General features: G+C 35.0%; 1 protein-coding gene across 4 annotated transcripts in view; it reads left to right on the top strand.

The window, feature by feature from the left end:
• The window catches only part of LOC139121721 (doublecortin domain-containing protein 1-like), a 67,034-nt gene that overhangs the window by 7,546 nt on the left and 37,740 nt on the right, over window positions 1-21,748 (top strand). For 3 of the 4 annotated variants that reach the window (XM_070686880.1, XM_070687144.1, XM_070687054.1), the window contains exons 2-9: window positions 3,930-4,144; window positions 6,018-6,056; window positions 18,694-18,969; window positions 19,251-19,436; window positions 20,149-20,311; window positions 20,546-20,648; window positions 20,975-21,074; window positions 21,519-21,612. In XM_070686880.1, the coding sequence (XP_070542981.1) occupies window positions 19,296-19,436; window positions 20,149-20,311; window positions 20,546-20,648; window positions 20,975-21,074; window positions 21,519-21,612 (601 nt within the window). In that variant the 5' untranslated portion in view covers window positions 3,930-4,144; window positions 6,018-6,056; window positions 18,694-18,969; window positions 19,251-19,295. The remainder of the gene's footprint in view (window positions 1-3,929; window positions 4,145-6,017; window positions 6,057-18,693; window positions 18,970-19,250; window positions 19,437-20,148; window positions 20,312-20,545; window positions 20,649-20,974; window positions 21,075-21,518; window positions 21,613-21,748) is intronic. The other variant, XM_070686967.1, reaches the window with a different exon arrangement.

Genomic DNA, 21,748 nt, shown 5'->3' on the forward strand with positions numbered 1-21,748 from the left:
TACACTGCATGGGGTTACATCATATCCAGTGAGAGTACCTGTCGTACACTGCATGGGGTTACAACATATCCAGTGAGAGTACCTGTCATACACTACATGGGGTTACATCATATCCAGTGAGAGTACCTGTCATACACTGCATGGGGTTACATCATATCCAGTGAGAGTACCTGTCGTACACTGCATGGGATTACATCATATCCAGTGAGAGTACCTGTCATACATTGCATGGGGTTACACCATATCCAGTGAGAGTACCTGTCATACACTACATGGGGTTACATCATATCCAGTGAGAGTACCTGTCGTACACTGCATGGGGTTACATCATATCCAGTGAGAGTACCTGTCATACACTGCATGGGGTTACAACATTCCCTGTGAGAGTACCTGTCATACACTGCATGGGGTTACACCATATCCAGTGAGAGTACCTGTCATACACTGCATGGGGTTACACCATATCCAGTGAGAGTACCTGTTGTACACTGCATGGGGTTACATCATATCCAGTGAGAGTACCTGTCATACACTGCATGGGGGTTACACCATATCCAGTGAGAGTACCTGTTGTACACTGCATAGGGTTACACCATATCCAGTGAGAGTACCTGTCATACACTGCATGGGGGTTACACCATATCCAGTGAGAGTACCTGTCGTATACTGCATGGGGTTACACCATATCCAGTGAGAGTACCTGTTGTACACTGTTTCTTGGGTTACACCATGAAACTAATGTTCCTTCTACTATGCATGACTTTTTTAATGTCTCCACCATGTGCAGCTATTTGTCTTGGTGTACAATGAATTGCTTCGCACATGTGAGTTAAAAATATTGAGATACGTACTGTACCAGAAAATACAGTGGGGTGATTGGCTTTTATTCATTTTTTGCATTTTGAGTTAGTTGGATTCATGAATGAATAGAGTTAAATTTGCCATTTAATAGGAGACCATCAGTATAAAGAGTTAATAATTTGTTGTAATAAAAAACTGATGACCATCACCAATTTGAAACTGTCTCTCACACTGAGCAACAAATATTCATACATCCCTCACGATTAGATGTAAATATACAGCCAGCAGTAAATTATATGTAAATTTTATCCAATTTGATGACTGTTGGTTATGTTTATACAGAAATATTTAAATAAGGCTTGTGTTGATGTGGTGCCTACTGCATGACATGTAGAGGAGTTAGTTCCATGCCAATATTCAATATTTAGGTTTCTACATGGTTGTGGGTTTATTTACTGCAGTTTTCCATTGTAGAAATACATGGAGTTTTTGTACAAAAGTGATGTGAATATTTTGACTTTAAAGATTATACTTGCAGTGGTCTAGAAAGCAAAAACTACAAAATAAGTTTGTAACTGGTACATATTGGTACGTAATTAATACTTTCATACATATTAAACACAAACACAGGTACAGTATTAAAAAATGCATTTCATTAAAACAACTCTTGATTTTATTATAGTAGGTGTTTATGTATCTTTTGTGGTAGTGTTCTTAGTGTGTATATTCACAAGTAAAAGAATCAGTGAACAGAAAATCAGTACCATAAAATGATTTTAAATTTTTGGTGTTTTAAAGGCATGTTTCACCATCCTAGGATAGCCAAATTATACTAGTCTATTTTGAAAAATGTTTGCCAGTCTGGTAGTGGTACAGTTGTTCATTAAGCCAATCAGTGATAGATCCAAAATTCATTTTTATACTCACTCATTGTCTTTACAGTTTACTGAAAAATAGCAATTACCATGCAAAAAGTTGTATCAATTCACTCTCTCATAAACAATACGTTTACGTACATTTTGACAAGAAAACTCTACTTTGAGAATGCTGAAATATTTCAATGTTCAGCATACAGTGTAGTAGAAATAACATGCGCCAAAGCCTTGCTACACTGGTGCAATCTTTAATAGCACTGAAAAATCTAGTTTTACTGTACACTGTTGCCAGACTGCTTGATTTTAATATCTCGACTGCAATTACAAAAGTACAGTGAGTCGTTTTGGTTTTATTGCCTGGGTGGTTGAACAATCATTTATTTCCTCACATGGTGATTCTAATGTAAATAACTTGATGGGAGACCGGACATGGTTGTTTCAATCTTCAATGAGGTTTTATTTAGTTTGATCGATACCTGCACCTACAGTTGTTTGCCAGCTCTGCCCTTCTGAACTGTTGACTTGCTTCCATACATGTATAAAGATACTGTCAGGCTAGTGTCAGCTATTGTTTGCTGAGTCAATGCAAACATTCATAATCCATTGTATTACAATTATGATCTGTACTTCCTCTTTAGCAGGATATCATAGAAATATGTATTTTCAGACAATACTATTATTTATTGTTATTGATGAGAAATATTCAAATCATCACTGGGAAATTATTGAAATTAACAATTAATGTTTTGCATAGTGACCATAGGTGTTCGAGTTTCTGTGTTCTCCATAGCTTTGAAGAACAAAGGAGCTGCTAATTTGCATATCAGTAATTAACATATCAATAGATTGTTCCAAAAACAGAAGGGTGGCCCACCCCTAAAATCCCTTTCTGGGGTAGCCTACCGCGTCCCGTGTATAGTCACAAATTAGAACTTTTTTTTTGTCTCTGTGAATGGCAAACCTATGTTGCAATGCTTTAACTATCACTGATTTCAAGCATCTGTGCATAAAAAGGATATGGCAGAATCTTTTATGAAAATGTTAAAGCATGAAGAAGAGACTGTGTTCTTGGAATTCTGTAAACAGCAAGTTGATGAGTGTATATCATTGTTAAGTATAATATGGCAGTTTTGCAGGTGTGTTAACAAGTATTCCACATTGATATAAATACTGGACAGTATGTACAATACAGTACTTAAACAATATCGACAAAATTTTGCAATGTTTGGTAATACCTGTACAATGATTTTGTTATTTGACATTGTTCTAAAAGATGACAGATATAGATTACCAGTTAAATCCTTCTACATGTATCATCTATTAATCAATAAAAAATGGTCTCGTCAACCTGTCAATCATTACAATACCGTGGCTATTCAGCTGCTAAGATTGTACAATCAAACTGTACTTGCATAAAACGCTGTGTTGCCCAAAGCTCAAAATATAAATTTATGATATGTCCACAGTGCAATTAACATTATAACAATATATCAATCAATATATGCCGTGTACATGTACCATCCATACACTGACTCTGAATATCATTATTCCAAACACAGCCAGTAGGAGATTACTGAGACACACACTATAGCTAACCCTTCAAAGAATCTCTCATTCTCAAAGAAAATATTTCACTTCTTAAGTTCTGTATTTTATTGTTTTGTTCAGTCTTGTACACTTTTGTGTCTGGGTTTGATCCATGTCACAGGATTTGTGATTAAACATGTCAAAGTTCAACAAAGCGTGCCAATCAGTCTCCATGACAACAATGTTCCATAAACATAAACCATGTCATTCAGTAAAGGGTCAGTACAGGTATGTGTGTACATAACAAAAACTAACACTTCAAAATAGCAAATGCAAAATCATTGACTGTGGTTCAACAACAAACATTATTTTTACTGTGGATGGTAAAGTTTTATTAGAACACACTTCGTCAACCTTTGAACATTGCCGTTGTTATATCACATCTTCATACCTGCACAGCAAAGAGCATTGAACTCTTAGTTATTGTTAAAATGATATTGGTAGGCAGATAAAATTCACAAGAATTCCCTGTGCACGTTTATGAACACAATCAGATATGATTCATTTCATGTACACATGAATATTTGTATTGTACATAATACTGTGTACATAGTTTCCTGAGATCAATCAAAACCCCTAAGCAAGGCTTTATGAATCAATGCATTGATTTGTGCCATTCATCAGTTGCAGTTATTACAACGCTTCTTTCAATACATGGTCTTTCAGGTAATCAAGGCTTGAACTGATGTCATCATGTCAAAAACGCAGGACCATCGCTCTATGAAGTATTCAGAGTCAATCGCCATGACGCAGCCCTCACATTCACAGAAAATTGTGCGACTTAACAGGACAGCTAGTGACATCATAAGCTATGAAGATGTTCTCATTGCACAGTACTTGGATGAGTTACGAAAACAACCACCACCACTGTCCAAGAAAAAGTAAGACACTGTCTCTCTGAACTACTTGTAAATTCTGATGATTTCATTGTGCAATAAGTTGTGCTACCATGACCTTTGTAGACATCTGTCATCATTGACAAACTGCAACAAGAATAAAGTCATCTTCTTGCACAGGTTTGATGTTTCAAACATAAATACAGCGCTTGTCATTTGAGTTTGGAGTTTCAGTGTTTGGCACAACGGATTTCTTGAATGTGAAACAAGTTGTTTTAGTCTAACACATAATAATATCAAAGGATGTCACTTGCTGCACGTTCTCTTATCATTCAGAATGTTAAAAAATAAATACATTGTAGCAGAACTTTTACCTCTCGAAAAAGTAATTTTTTCCCAATTAAGGCGTATCATTTACTCAAAACTTTGCAGTGTCAACCAAACATGAATATGTCCCTGTGTTTCTTAAGCAAGTCACTCATAGACAAAATGCAAACATGTCCCTGTGACTTTGAATAAATTTTGGTCTAGTGATTCTTTATATTGTATCCCAAATCTTAGGATGTACCAAACAAGAAATCGTGTGTGTCGAGCAACGAAACTCCAAAGTCAAATGAAAAGCACTGTATTTGCATCATGAAACAATTGGTAAATGAAGACAAACTGTAACAAGAATAAAACCATCTTGTTGTATAGGTTTGATATCACAAGCACAAATACCGTATTTGCACGATGAAATGATCTGTTTCATTCAGATCTATCAAAACATTATTATTGTGCATGGTGAAATGCATTTTGGGATATTGCTATATAAAAGCTGATAATGCATGTTGTCATAGTAACATGGGTAAAATAATGATCATATATTTGATATCTGTTAATTAATGTCAACATGTAACAAAAATTACATCATATTATTAGAATGATGCAATTACAGGGAAAGTCCAAATTTTATCAGTAGAGGGAGCTTCATTTTCATTTCACACTAAGACAAAATGTCAGTGAGATGAATCCAATCTTTTATCCCTTATTTGCAATATCAGAATTCTATTATACTTATTTTGAATGTTCAACAAAAACCCTCCCTGACAAAACTCATGATTCTGTTTGAAAGTAATTTGAATGTCTGTACACACTTTGTTACATTGTTATTGCCCACTGATATTTTACTCCTCATACAGGTATTTTTCACTAGGATCAGCTGTTTGTGTTTTTAACCATCTCTGCCTCACATCAAAATAGTGTCATCATTATGTGGGTGTATGTGTATCATGGTAACACTCTAACAGTAGACCTAACAATAAATGCAGTTAATGCATGGAAAATAAACCTTAGTGTTTAGCAAACTGCAACTGAATACAACCCATATTGAGCAAGATGCAACAGAACTTGAACTGTACTACACATTGTCCTCATTGAATCTTATGCAGTGCCCTAAAGATTCAATAAAGTATTAATCTCTTGTTGATAAATTTATAAATTCACAGTTAATGTTCAGCAGATTATTATTGATATCACAGACAAGCAGATGAAAGTTTAACCAGACACAGACTGCTGTTTAATGTTAGAATGGAAGTGTTCTTTTCCCATTGCTTACAACAGTGAAAAGAGCACGTTCAAAACGATAAAAAAATTAAAAAAGATCCAAAACACAATACTTCAGATATTGTAATATTCTATTGCAGATTGTTGGGTTAGTAGCATTCAGAATTGCTCACTTATACCGTAATAAAATTGTCCAAGTGTTAATGTAACTTCATCACACAATGGAAGTTTTCAAGAAAGCTATTAGCATGCATGGGGCACTGGTTTAGAGTGATAAAGGTGTTTTACAGGTTATCTTTGTAACCTTTTTTGTGCAAAGTTTAACAGCATTTTAATTGTCTGCCTGTGTTATTTCTTCCAACTAATCATTTAGTGTTTACAGATTTGATGATCGACCGCCCCCTAGTAACAGGTATGTTTCTTTCTCGGCTCTATTGGTTTGTAAACCTGACCATAGCACCCGCATCAACCCTCAGTCCAAACTCTCAGATTGCAGTTTGTCCATCCCTGCACAGTTCACTGTGCACAAATACATATCAATATCACCCTATCCCCAGCTACCATACTGCACACAAGGGGTTCTGTGATTTGCCTTGTGTGTATGTGTTCTGTTCAAGAAATGCTGAATTGAAATTTCAGACACAATGTGCATCAGAGCACTGCTTTAGACACAAGTGTCTTCATATCACTGTTTTGGCAACTACATGTATGATACAAATATTAAAACTGATACACATGATTGATATATGATCATACTGGCGTCACTGTGATGACTTTGTTATCATGGCGTGTCACAATGGTTGCAGTGAGTTTTATCAAATGAATTTCTTATCAGTTGATAAATGGAAGTGAAATAAGGGCTATAAAGTTTTCTAATGTTTGATGAAGTGAGAAGTTTGAAATATTTATTGCAGACCATCATGTTGAGTAACTAACCACATATTGGAAAGCTGTGAAATCATAACAATCCTTACTACTTTAGATTTCTCCTATTTTATACAATACTGGATAACTAGCAAAGGGTTTACCCTGTCAATGCCAAACTGTGGAACAGTCCTATTGTATTCTTTGACAAACTTGGATCTTTACATTTGGTAATGGGGGTTGAAGAACTAATGTGAACTGGTTTTGTTTGTTAGTTGTTGGCATATAAACAAATCGGCTTGTTTCTAGTCATTTTATCTTATCTCTACCTCTGATAACATGTGTCTGTACTAAAACTGTAGTTAGGTGAGGTCATTGAGGTTAGTCCATGGAACATTTGAACAGCTTGTATGATGGGATTATCTCCAGTCAACAATGCACCTGTGAAGAAATCCCATTATTTCAACAGTTTAAGTTGACCTGTTTGCAGAGAAATACATTTAGTTGTGAAAGGTGTTTTACACACGCATTGTGTACGAATGAAGATTAAGTTGCAGTCTGTTAAGATGTCTTTAGTCCCATCTTCTTAGATACGTAATCTCTTTACCGTTGTCTTCAGAAGACATTCTCTGGTACATGTAGATACAGATACATGTGAGGGTTCTTTTGTATAAAACATGGTCGTCTATACAAAGATACTGTATACACAGGGAAACAAAAATTGCCTCTACTGCCTGTTTCAGAATTGTTATGGCTTTGCAATGTCCCTTTCAGCTGTGTTACATTTTTCTGAGTACTGCTACTGTATGTTTGTAAATCCTCTGTGCAATACAATAAGTTAATTCCAAATTGTCACTGTATAGACAGTTGAACTAAATAAGTTTGTTGTGGAAAGCCATGATCAGATCATGGAATAAAATTCCTTGGCATTAGGACATGTGGAATGTCTCAGAATTACTCTAAAACTTCCCTGCATTGAATTTAATGTCTAAAGTTTGGAGACAGAATCTATGATACTATAACATGTTAGTGTTTGTAACGTCATGCACAACTCAATGTGTTGTGACATTGCAAAAAGTATCGTAGGTTACCTAGCTAGGAAATTATGAAGTTAACATTTCAGAAAAAAAATCCTGTCGAAACATGACAACTGTGTTATGTGGTCCTTTCACAGTCAGAAACTCACTCAATAACGTCTACCAAGTTATATGAAACAGCATCCAATGAAAATCTAGTCCTCTTTCTCTTTAATGCTCCATTCCTTTTTTCTAGAGTGGCCATTTCTCAACTACTAAAAGCCCCAATTATTTTGTGTCAATGGGGATATCTCCACTATTGAAGAAAGCCACACACAATAGACTGTAACTCTGGAAACTGAACATGCTGACTATGACACAACATCAATATTGACAAAGCATGCTGTTTACAGAACTTTACAAAGCTAAAACCTTACCTTCAGTTTTCCAATTTGTGACAAATTCATTCCTGTGTCTCTGTGCAATCCACTATCATTACATCAATCAACCTTCTAGTTTCTTCTCTTGTTTTTGTCAAAATGAATCTTAAATTCGGCATGAGTAAAGTAAAAAGAAATAACCAATCTTCATGATATGTTTAGAGTCATCAACATTGAACAAGTCCAGGATACTCTGTGTACAGTGTACAGAGTGATAACAGATTTAGATCAACTCTAAACACACATTGATAAATCATGTAAATGTATGTTCTTTACAGATATCAATCCTGCAGGGTAAATCTCTCTGCCACTTTTCGTCTATGCTGAATATTTTTTTAAGCTTTCAAGGAGTCATGATGAAAAGATGTGAAGTTTTAACTGTCTTGTTGGGACTTGCAGTTGTACTTGTCAGTCAAGTGATCTTATCAGAAAAGCTAATCATAGCGAATGAAAAGTTCAACTTGTATATCAAGATGACAAGAAGATAAATGATAAAATCAGTGAATCAGTCTGTGAGGACAACACTGACCAATAATGACATACTGCCTGTAACCTTTCACACAGATTGGCCATGCAGTTGATGCCAATATCTTAATTATATATGCACATTCCTTATTTGCATAATAATATCACCAGGTGGTGTTTTGTAAGTTGGTAGTCAGTTTTAATATCTTCAATTCTCATTCAGAGTTTTGACACTATTTGTAAACTCTCTACCAGATTCACACATGTTAGATGTAAACTTTTTATAAAAACAGTAACGACAATATGTTTATAATTTGTTATATTGTTATAATGACAGTTTGGTCAGCCTTGATAATATTGTTTACTCTGACAAAAAGTGAGATGTAAAGATATTGTCAGAGTATATTATCACTCACTGTGTAAAATTGTCAGGTCCAACACTTTTAGGTTTGAATAAACTGAATTCTTTAGAGTTAGAAATTGATATTGGTAAGGCGCTGTGACTTGATTGGATCAGTGAAATTGCCAATGTGGCTAGTAAATTGCAAATAGATTGACTGCGGGCTGCAACTCTTTACTTGCTAATAGAAAATCCATTAGGCCATAAAAAACTAAAAATTTGTTTCTCAACTCTCTATTTGCTGAACTTATACCATTCTGTATATGTAGTAGTTTTTGTAGGATGAATAACTGATGTTTTTGAAGGTTTCTTGTGAGTTACAAATGTAAGATAATTGTTTTGGCAAATGAATTGTTATTACTAGCAGTCCATCATCTTGAATCTTACTAAAATAACATTCAAGAAAGAAAATGTCATTACATCCAAAAAAGTTATCTTGTTGAGTTACTGTTCACATGCACTCAAAATTGAGAACATTTTGTTCTCTGGTAATGATACATATATAAGCAAATTTGTACATGCAAAGTTATGCAGAAATAAATTTCAAGACAATTTTTGTTTAGAAATTTTGCCTTGAGCATATTACAATTAACAGAAATGATGCAAACCAGTTCGTTGAAAATTGTTATACACATGTACAGTGGTAGACAACAAACCTGATCTTTTCCAATGGTGTAATATAGGTTGGTTTTTATGTTGTACATTTAAAATGTCGTGAGTCAGAACTTTAAGTTGTTTTTTATGAATTGCTTTAAATGATGTACCACACATGACTGAATTTTTCAGTTAAATATTGTTATGGAGTGCTCCAGGATCATGTTATGAAGGAAAAGTACAATTAACACAGCAGATTGCTGATGGCCAATTTAATAACAAGAATGTCTTGAAATGCATCGATTGCCCTAAGTGTCTTGCTACCATGACAACTGTCACTGCATGAGTGGTTTGAACACAATGGTCAGTGAATTCAGGATTTTGTAAAGTTCTGTTTTTTCTCTACTTCTTCAGCTGGTTGTTAGTATAGATAGATCTAATGTTTGTATTTGCAAAATATCTTTGTTGCAAATTTTTCATCGTTTTCAGATATTTCAGAGTAATGTGAACTCTAAGAGGCAGGCATTCAATTATTACATGTACTAGCAAATGTACCAGTACCAGGATTTCTTTTTTTCGAAAAAGGCTGAATTTTCACTTGGTATATCATTATAAATATAACATTACTAACATTTTGAGAATTTCAAAGCAAAACGAAACAATAGTCTACACTCAGTAGTTTGAGTTGATTCTGAATTTTAATTTTTTTAACGATTTTTTTTCTTCTTTATATTTGGTTCGTGTATAGTACTGATTTAACAAAGAATGACAATTCTTGTAGCAATTGATAGTAGTGTAAAGTCCTATGCTAATTACACTCTGTATGATATTCAAGAACAATGTTGCTTGGGAAATGGACTAGTCTCATTGCTGCACCATAGATCAACTTTTAGGTGAATAGAATGCAAAAGTTGCAAAACTTAAAACGGAGACTCAGCTCCCCTGATTGCATGTGAGTGTGTTTTGATAAACTCAAATGATAAATCGATGTCAAAATGTTTAAAGCAAATGTGATGTGTTAGTTTTTGATATATCAGCCAAATTGATTGAACTCACGCGATAGCATAAATCATTGTGGTATTACAGAGAGTTACTTCAGTAAAGCAATCAGCATTTATTGTGAGTAGATTAGAAGCATAATGTATTCAGACTCTGTATTTGCTGAAAACCTCATCACCTTCCAATTCTCTAGAATTTCACTACAAAATTCAACAAATTGGACTTCAATGAGGTGTTAAAGAATTAATATGTGAATGCGTTACCACCACTATAATGGAATGTACTAGTTTTATTTGGTTACCATGCCAACAGATGTGGGTGTGATTGTAGATTGAAAACGCTTAACCACTAAAACAGCTTTTTTTAGGCAATTGAACATGTTTTGTGTTGTACAGAGCAAATGAATAGATCAACATCAGTATGTACTCCACTCTCAGATCATAATCAGAGCAATGTTTTTGTAACCATGACAACAGAACAGTGATGTAATGCAACACAGGGCCATAATTATTTGCTAGATTTCTGGTAGAGATAAATGCTTCCACAATAATACGTGTATGTGTTTGCAATCACATTAAAATATCTTGATTCTAAAGAAAGCAATGCTGATATACACAGTACACTAATGAAATAAATCAAACATATACTGTACAAAATTACCTGCAGCTAACAATGCCCACGGCACAGGTAGTTTTCAAGTCTTCAATTAGCCCTGTCAAAGCTAGCAATGCCCAAAGGTCAAAGGTGCACCAAAGGTCATGACACTTGACCTCCATTGCACAACAAACATATTGTTCAGTTTGACAGTGCAAGAGTTTGAGTGAAAAGGAATGAGATAAAATCTGACAAGTGCAAATGGTGTACCTGTGTCTTCAGAAATGCACTGTGTTCATTTCAGTATAAAGCCATTATGAATGGGTTTGCGTCTCAATGTGTGTCATCATTTTCAACACAATTATGTCTGCTGCCAGGAAATGCAAATGTTCAATGAATTACAAGGGAAGGCAAATTCAAGAAATTCTTACTTTTTCCATTTAGACACTGAGTAAAGTCTATCAGACTGTCTGTCAGTCTGTCTGTCTTTATAAAATTTCTTTGTCATTGTGTAGGATGAAAAAACTCTGAAATATTTAAAAGATAGTAGCATTAATTCAAGCATCAAGGAAATAGGATGATATTGGATTGGTGTGACTTTCAGCTACCACACAGTGTCAGACATATTCCAGATGAGTGCTACCATTCAATGGTATCAGATGATTAAAATTGCTGCTGACGATTTTGATCTTTTCATAGACTGAAAAGTTGATCATATTCAGAATTGCATCTTCACTTATGCTAAAATTATTTATGAACAAACAAATCAAGATGTTAGCGGTGTAAATTTTGGCTATACATAACATGTACATTTCATGGCATGCAAACCGTTTATCGGTATCCTATGACTTGCTCGGTACTGCCACAGAGGGCGCCCTATAACAGTACCAACCGTGGTTGCTTATCATAAGACAGTTCTTGTGAAAATGAAAAAAAAATCTGAACAATTAATCGACAAACCAACTAGACCTCATGCATTTTATGAATTAATTATGTTGCTGCCCAATCTATAATGGCTAATTTTACTGGAAATCATTGATTGTACATTTGGTTTTCCATCATATAAACTCAAACATAATCTGTCAAATTGACAACATTTTAAAATGCTGACAACAGTATCTCCAATGTATGCTGTTTGTAACAGCATAACAATTTAAATGTTATTTCTAATGTATACTCATAACCTATGACAGGGATATGTGTTCTATTCAAGGAAGACTGTGAATAAATCATGTAACAATTTATGTGATTTCAAATTGACAAACAGCATTTGCAATATTATTCAGTAAAACATTGTCATTTATCAGTTGAAAGAGTTATCTTATCAGTGTCTTATACCACTGAAACTGCTACAATAGATTTGCACTCAGTTGAACTCCAGGTTTCCCTAGTTGCTAAGGAGGTAATATGTATATAAACAGTGGTTGCTAAGGGGAGGAGCTACAACAGAAGCTGGATAAGATAGGGTCGTTGAACTTTAACAGTGCGGGTTAATGTGCTCTCGATTTCCGTATGCTGTATTGGTTAATGACATATTTCATTGAAATGTAATATTTTTGACAACACAACACTGCAGAAGTAGGGTGTCTAATGAGTTGCTGAGATATTCAAATAAGGAAAGAAACTGATAAAACCGGACCACCGTGGAGTTGATTATTGTCAGTAATGTGGTGAATTCACCCCGGGGGGGTACCTGTTCAGAGAAGTGGTAGGGGTGTGCGGCCGCAGGTATAAAACCCAGGGCCCATTTTAGACCTAAAATCCCGTTATTTTAGGACCCCATTTTAGACCTTTATGACCTTTGACCCAGGTCAAAAGTCAAAGCGTCAAAATTTTTAAATGGAAAAAGCAAGTATTTGCCCCGGCAAAGCCTACCACTGTACCGCGTTTAGGACTATGTTGTTGCTGGCCAAACCATGATTTCCAAAGGAAATACCAAAAAATTTGATAAAAGAAAATTTTGTCTTTCACCTCACCGAATTTTGGTCAAGCTTCTACAAATTATCAATTATCTGCAGTTACAGTCTGACTAGTGGGTTTTTTTGAAATTGCAATTCACAACAAACCTTGCTGTTCATCTGTAAAGCAACACTACTTCATGTGGCCATGGTTGACCTGTCTGTCATTATCAATACTAGGAACCACTTTGTTTGGGTATTTTCTATTGGGCAAAATCTTCCATATATGGAGTTCTGACCAATCAGTGACAGTGTTTGACAACCAAGTCGATATTTACTTTGGCGTAAGCCAGGTGGTCTCTTTAATGTTCCCCTGCCACAGAAAAAGATATCGATGCTTATAAAGTGCAGCTCAGAACCCTGCGAGCGAGACGGGAACAGATGGTTGAAATTTGTTCTTGTGTGGCACTCAAATTCAACCCCATTTTAGACCTTGGTTTACAGTGGAATTGATACCCCATTTTAGACCAAGTTGCTGAAATACCCACCCCATTGGGCGGCACGTATACATATAGGCAAGTAATGGAAGTGACCCCCCCGGGGAATTCACCTTGCTAATGAGAACATTGTAGTGCAATTTAATGGTAAAATGTTGACTTATTCAGGATTTAATGGCACAGCTAATGTATAAATTTATTTAAACATCCCATGTCAATATGTACAGAGTTTGATGTAAATTGTGACAGAATGCTTCTGTTCATCCCACAATGTGTGAATGTTAGCTGTGTAACCTGTGTGCTCAGCTTTTCAGTCTAATTGTATGCAATGTGAATTGTCAATGCTTGATACTAATTAATTTTGAATTGTTACCGTTGGAAACTAATTAATTGAAGATAATGAAAACACACTTAATTTCTGGTGACTCTCAAGTTTACAATTCATGTTTGATTGAAATACTTTATCTGAGAATATAACACTAGTATGATTGCACAAAATGTACTTAGGCTCATAGACAATGGTTTTAAAACAAGTAACAATGTTTTACTGAGATACATGCAGGACTTCAACTTGAACTTACATTTCTAATGAATTTCTTTTCTGTTACAGTGACATCACTAATTTTATTGAGCGTAAATGACACAATTTGTTCAAAAATGTGAATTATAAAAGTGAAATCCATTATTATACTGGAGGTTCAAGGTAAAAACTATACCCAGCTATTGTGTACATGTATATGGCGGGATTTTAAGTATTCAAATTAAAATTGTTTAACATTACAATAATAAATGTACCTAAAGCATTGAGAAAAGAAATAATGACATTATCACTATTGTCTTGAAATGCTTATGGTGGAATATCGACTGTTTGGTTCAGAGTGTAAACACCTTGTTTTCAGTCAACTTTTTATTGTTTCAAACATACTATTAACCAAATCGTCTATTTTATCAGTGTTAACCAGTATGGCTGCAATTACCCGTAGTATCAGTTGACATGTTCTTGGAGTAGTTTTGATGAAAAATCTGTGAAGCAGTTAGAACAGTTCATGGAGAAATCCATCCTCTGAAGATGTCTATTGACATTCAATAAAGCAGAAATATCCAAGCAAATAACCATCTTCAAAATTTTATGTGATGTTCTTTTATCTTTTTGTTCCATATTGGTTCTCTTGAATGAATTGAAAAATTCAAACAGGCTGAAGTGTCGTCGTTAAGAGGTTTTCAATAGAAGCCTGTCCTGGTAATATTTCAAACACTTCAAAAACATTGTAAATGTATCTCTGATTTGAAACCTAACATTGCATACAGTAAACGTTCTGTGAGTGTAATCTTTGTGTGAAGTCTTAGGTGATTTGAAAACAGATGCATTAACACAGAGAGACATGTACAAAATGCACTGAGACCAGAGTAATGTCCTATTTTATAACAATTTGAAATTTCTGAAATATTACATTTCCTATTTTCCATGCTATTGATTGTTGATGCAGCAACATAATCCCCTTGCACAAAAGAGCCAGTAACTCTGACTGTTTAGAAGAGACTGAAAAGTAATTATGCAACAGTCAGTCTCAGGTGTGTGCAAGACAAGGAAAATCAATTGTAATTGGTCAGTGGTTTTTGTTAACTCTGTAATACAAGACTAGCAATGCAAACAGGTAAAACTTACGTATACATGTACATGCAACAGACTATGCTGTCATGATGCCACATGCCAAAGGCATTTTTGCTTGTCTTAAAAGCCCAGGATAAGTCGTCTCAAGTAAGTCATTTACTTAAAATTCCTTTCTTGAAGGAAACCAAGTTTCAGAAAAAAATTTGACATGAATGTTTGAAAAGGATACTGGTTCATTGTTAGCGAGTATTGATCAGTTCTTTGAATGGCGATGGAGTATGTGTACAGCGTATGGTGGACTGTAAAGACAGCTTGAATGTTGTTTTTGTGTGTCAGAGATGCCAAACTGGTTGCTATATGAAGTGAACTTTCAGGTGACAGTGATAAAACAAACCAAAATTGCACTTGTTTGAAGAATTGTTTCTGTGTTTTGCCAACACAGTGTACATGTATTTTTGTACTGTATTATTAGGTAGTGTATTGTTTGTAATGTAAACCAACCACTGACCACAGCTGTTGTCAAGGGCATACTACTACCATCAATATTCTTTAGTTATGGTTTACATGATTTCTGTCATGATAAAGGTCACAGGTCTTATAGTACATATACTTGCTAATAAAGATATTTAGAAATGCTATCAAATACAAAACTTTTTATGGTGTCAGTTAGAAATAAAATAAGTTAACTTTTTAAAGGAAGAGATAATTGTAGTCTGTTCCTTAAAGCAATGAAGTCCAGTAATATTGCATGTACATAGTTTCCTACCATGAGATACATGACACTGAATCATGCATTTGTGTTTTTGCTGCACCGAGAGCTTGTTATACGTATAACTCAATATCATCATGTACTGTAAAACTATACAGTTTTTAAATTCATGGCTTGTTTGGTCCAACCGTGGGTCTTGAGAAACTCTTGCAGACTGTGTTAGATTTGAAAATCCTGTTTAAGATGAACAGACTGTAAGTCAATATGAAAACAAAAAGACTTTCATCTCAACGATGGTTTCTAATGAATAATTGTCTGGGTGAAAGTTTGACTTAGCAAACAAGTGTCTTTGATGAAGGATTTGGTTTACTATCTTGCTATCTAAAACCATAGATCTTTTATCAAATAAACTCATCAACGTATACAATATTTTTGAAATTTTTTGTCATAGGAACGTGTTATTTTACTCTACTAGTGAAAAGATAATGTTTTATTGTAGTCTGCTGGTGGAAAGTTCAGCTTAGTTTTAGAATTGCCTTCTGTTGATGTAATGCATGTATTATCACTTAGTCACATGTACTACACCACATATAGGTTACTGACAAGACACTCTTTGCATGGACATTGAAACTGGCAAATGAATTCACTTCTGATGTGAATCTCTCAATTCTGAAATCAACATATCTGATGGAAAAAACTAGAACTTGCTTTGTTACATAGAGACAAACCTTTTTCAATTGTATAGCTGTACTACCATATCTGGCATTGCATGAATTCTGTCCATAAAATACACCATACTGTGAATTCTACAAACATAGCAGTAACATTTTCTGAATTCAAATACCCTTGCCTGTACCATCGATATGCGTTGTAAACGGGTACAAGGGCTGGATATCTTTGATGGAAAATATACCCTTACATGAGATCAACATCCTGTACAAATGCAATGAGAACAAGGATGAGTTTTAACTTTTCAGCTTATCAGTCAGTCTTTGCATCTCAGGCAATATGAAATACAGTGACAGTTGGTGTGAAGCAGTGGCAAAGATGAACAAGTAATGTGTTATAGTTTTGAAATACAATGTACCAGTATACACTACCTGTTTTGACACTGACCACAATTTTGGTAATTTTATACCACATAATTTTCAAGTATCAGGGACAATTAGACCATATCATTAGACAAATAAATTTGTTCATCAACATTTTAAAGCAATAGTCAATTTGTTATTCCTAGAGGAAAAAGTCAATAACTACTGTTGAGAAAAATGAGATGTTGAACAGTTTTACTGTTTTTGTTTTTTTTTTGCAAGTTTGGAACAGCTCAACAAAAGCTGTACTAATAATAGCAAAGGTAGAAATATTTCAAGAATATTGTTAAATTTTTATCCATACTTTTAAAGTGTAAGTTCTCCTAACACTACTACCGGTATAGCTGCATAGAAAGATGGCAATGGAGGTACATGTAACTTGGTGACTCAATGTTTAACTTTCAAGTAAATAGAGACTTGTGTCACTCCTGACAACAGAGCTCCAAAAACTATTTTTTTGCCAAGGGAAAACAAATTTTGCTAAAGCTTACCATACAATAATTGAATTCTTTTACCTCATCAGTGATACAATCCTTGGGTTTTTGTATGTAGTGGAAATATTAATTTTGTCTGATTCTGGCATTTTGTTAATTTTGTTTGACAGAGTAGAGATGATTCATAGTTGCTATTTGGAGTCTGACAGAATAAAGAATGACGCAATCGCTGTATTGAATGCTGTATGTTTTATCTGTCTGCCTGTTATCAGTGTACAGAACAATTGGAGAGAATATGACACTGTATTGTATTATTAATGGATCAGAAGGATTTAAAACCATGCCTTTCACAGTGTCTTAGCGAGGTCATTATTCTCAGAGGCCTCCTCTGTATACTTCAAGAAAGTAACTTAAACCTTTTTGTCTTCCATTTAGTGGATAACATGACATAAAAGACAATCCCCTTACAAATACTGTGTGGTGTACAATAGCAGACACAAGTCAACCATACAGTGATGGTTGCTAAGGGAGATTAAAGTGCCCTCTGTAGGTCAACTGTAGAACTTACCACCTGGTGCTGTTGACAGTAAAAAGTTTAGAAATAGTGTAAAATTTTGATTTCCGTTTTTGTCAAGGGTTGGGAAAATAGTCACATAAATTATGAACCCAAACACCCTGTATGTTGTATCCTAATATGCATTAATATACCATGGGGTACCCTGGTAACATGTCTAGGGAACCCTCTTAGAATTTACATCAGTATCGCACTTCACAAAGTCACTGATATGTACATATACACCAAACACATACATGTACTATTTACTATGATGCCTAATACACCTTGTTAGTATTTGAAAAATCAGTGTGATAGATCGGGCAGGGATCATCATCCACACAAAGTTTTTTAAAACAGTTTTACGCAAGATATGTTCGTTTCTCCCTAAGGTATCACACATTTATCTTCTTGAATGAAATTTAGCCAAGATGATGTGCATGTTATTAATTACATTTGCATGATGTAGTCTGAACACCTGGTGATGTAATTGTAAATCACATTTCTGTATTAAGACACTTTGTGATGTGTTAATGTATTTGTTTTGCATGCTGTCAAATAGAATGTTTCTATTTGTAATATGGTAAACTGGACCTACCCGCCTTGTTAAGTTATCACATCCACCTATCATCCCTCATGTAAATGTAAATGGTACGAGCTACACTTTCAACCTTTCAGTCTCAGTGTGTATGATCTACCCCTCTACCCCTGTCAGAAGATAAGCCAAATACTACATACAGATGTTTCAAAAAAAAACAATTCATATTTTAGTTTTAACAAGTTTTCTTTAAGATGGCATGAATCCAGACTGTGATAAAAGGATTTAGAATATACGATACACATATACATGAATAAATATCAGACTATATGAATTGATTTACAGAAATAAGGAACCCAAGCCAATATCTCCGTATCTTCAGAGGCTACCCCATAGTTCCCTCTTTGCCCAACAGCAACTGACTGCACAGAAACCAAAACGTCCATTCTCTGGCACCCAGTCAGCACGGCTTCCTGGTCGTGAGAAACCCAAAGTTGATGCAAAGTTCATTGCTGACACGGATAAATGGGATCCAGATTCCGGGAAAAGTGAGGAAGAGGGACCGGATGGTGAACAGAAGAAGAGAGTGAGACCTATTAGTGCACCAGCAAGAGCTAAGGGGTAAGCATTTGGAAATTAATTCTTTGATTTTATTGCATTACTTTAATAATTTAAAAAATGGAACATTTCAAATGCATGCAGATGCATAGTTTACGTATTATGTGAAAAGATGTGGTACTTTCCCAGCTAAATCTTTGAGTAGCTCAAGAAAACATGTGGAGTGACTCTATAGTATACATGTACTGTTATGATATATAGCATCTCCCAGCACAGGGAAACCAACAGTGTTTTACATTACCGGTATAGCAAGTCTGATTTTCAATTGTCTTTGATGGTAACAGTCACAGACCTACCAGTGCCAAATCCACATCATCAACAACATCCAAATGTCAATGCGATCAGCGTACTCGTCTGGAGGAAAACGTAACCGAACATTCTACCGCCCACCGCAAATCATCAAGTGTTTTGCATACAAGAATGGACAGCGAGATGTCTTTGCTGAAGTGTCTGCACCAAACATAAAACTGGTTAGTTGTGTCAGCTGTATGTTTTCATATGAATTATGGAATCTCACAGATTTCCTTTTCCAGCATCCAGAAAAGGCCATTAGCCGTAATATAATTTTTGTTTTCATGCCAATTGCAGTCTCTTGTTGGACTTCCCAAAGAATGTTGAAACATCTACATGTACTGCTGGTATTTAGTTTGTCAATACAACATGAATACATGTAAAATGCATTGTTATTATTCACATTTGAATTTTAGCCTTGACTGGAATTCACTTGTCAACAATAACAAAACTATTTACACATGTACCGTACAGGCTGTGTTGACAAGCTCAATACTGTGTATCTCAACATGGTGTGGGGAACATAGCAAGAAACTGCAGTTGATATTCAAAATAAAAATGTGACAAAAAATTACAGCTACTGTCTCCTTGAAATTAAATAAAGTAAATTGCATCATCAGAATGAATATTACCATCATTTGGTGAAAATGGAAAGCAACAATCTACCCTCATTCCTACTTCATTTCAAGATTGCCATCTCTCATGTTTTCTGCCATATTGTTTTTGCATAAGCTCATCTATCTTTTCTCATATCCATGCTAACACTTGCAAACTTTGGTACTGCAAAAACGTCCAGTATTTTGTACTTGTCATGTCAACTACTGTCAGCTGCATATTTTTGTGAAAGAACTCTTTATAATCATTTACAATATAAACTTCCATTACTTTCAGTTGTTAGAACAGTGTACAGTACGTCTTGGCTTGACGACTGCAGCTAGGAGAATCTTTCTGAGTGATGGTGTTGAAGTGCTGCTTGGCAGTGACATTGAACGTGGTGCTGAGGTATACATCTCATGTGGAGAAAATTTTAAGGATCCTCTTGGATCAGAAAAAAGTGAGTGTTGAAATTTTATAGTGGTGCAACCTTTAAATTATGGTTCTTATTGTTCAAGTCCATGTACATGCAGATCTTCAGCATTCAAGTTTTTCAATGTTTGTGAATAAAAGATTGAAGTATACAATATTTTTTTACAAATAGTGTGTACGGTATGATTGACTGCAAAGTGAAGCTTTCATAAATTTTGTACATGCATCAACTGATGAACTGTTTCCATCTCTGTTAACACAGGTAGTGCAGCAATGAAGAAGACTGCGTCATGGACAGTCAATGGTGTGGTCTTTGAAGAAACTAAGAAAAAGAAAATGAAACCAGTGCTGTCAAAAAGACTAAGGTGAGAGTTTGAATCTGTAGATGAATTGCAAAGAATGGGGAACAGAAAGACAGATTTGAAGACGGAGAGACAAACATGGACCAAAGATTCATTGCATGCACATATATGGATTGAGTAGAATTGCAAGATACAGAAACTTGTATATAGATCCACCGCAGTCTTTTTGTACTAACATTGACAGTTCATTGGACAACAACTTAATGCGTTTCTCAAAGGAAAGGATAATATTAAATTTCAAGTAGAGACCCTAGTGATACACAGACTATAGCAAGAAACCCAGATGATGTGATCATTGCTATAATTTTCAATACTGTCATTGATTGCAGGAAAATGTTAGCTCAGAAAAACAGAAGGGTGATGGTATTCAAGAATGGTTGTGGGCAAGAAATGGCAGAAGTTGTTGTTACTATGGATAAATTTGATACGGTGAGCATGACAACAAAATATAAATGTGCACATTTTCAAATGTTGTAGAATTTTTCTAACTCAATCAGAATGTTAGTCATTAAAAACAACTTTTCTGATGTTAAACCGATGCACAGCAAATATTTCTCTTAGTCTATCATGTATGGCTGGTATAATTTTGAATGGAGACACTTAATCAATCACCACTGCATCTATAGTCATTAGATTAAACATCATACTAAAGTTAAAAATAAGATCAGTCAACTCAATTTGTCACAAACATTTTTTTACATGTTTAACTTTTGATTCACGATTCGATAAATTATTTGTGACGTGAAAATCCATGATGATAAGACAGAAAACATCAATGTTGTTCTACATGATTATGAGCCACAAAAGTAGGCACATATTCAGACTAACACAGAGCTAGACTTGACCATGGTATTTTATCCATTCTTTGAGCAGTTCCTAGATGATAGCACCAACAGACTGGGTCTTACAACACCTGCCAAGACTGCCTATACGTGGGATGGCACTGTCATTACAGATTTACATGATGGTAAGTTTGGCAGAGAAATGATAACCATTTGATCAGACAGGGTAATGTGACAATGTTAGTCTTGTAACCAGTGACCAGACCAATGAAGACATAGTGACAATATGAGTCTTGTAACCAATGACTGGAACAATGAAGA

This window comes from Ptychodera flava, chromosome 1, assembly GCF_041260155.1.
Source record: "Ptychodera flava strain L36383 chromosome 1, AS_Pfla_20210202, whole genome shotgun sequence".
NCBI classification, from domain to species: Eukaryota; Metazoa; Hemichordata; class Enteropneusta; family Ptychoderidae; genus Ptychodera; species Ptychodera flava.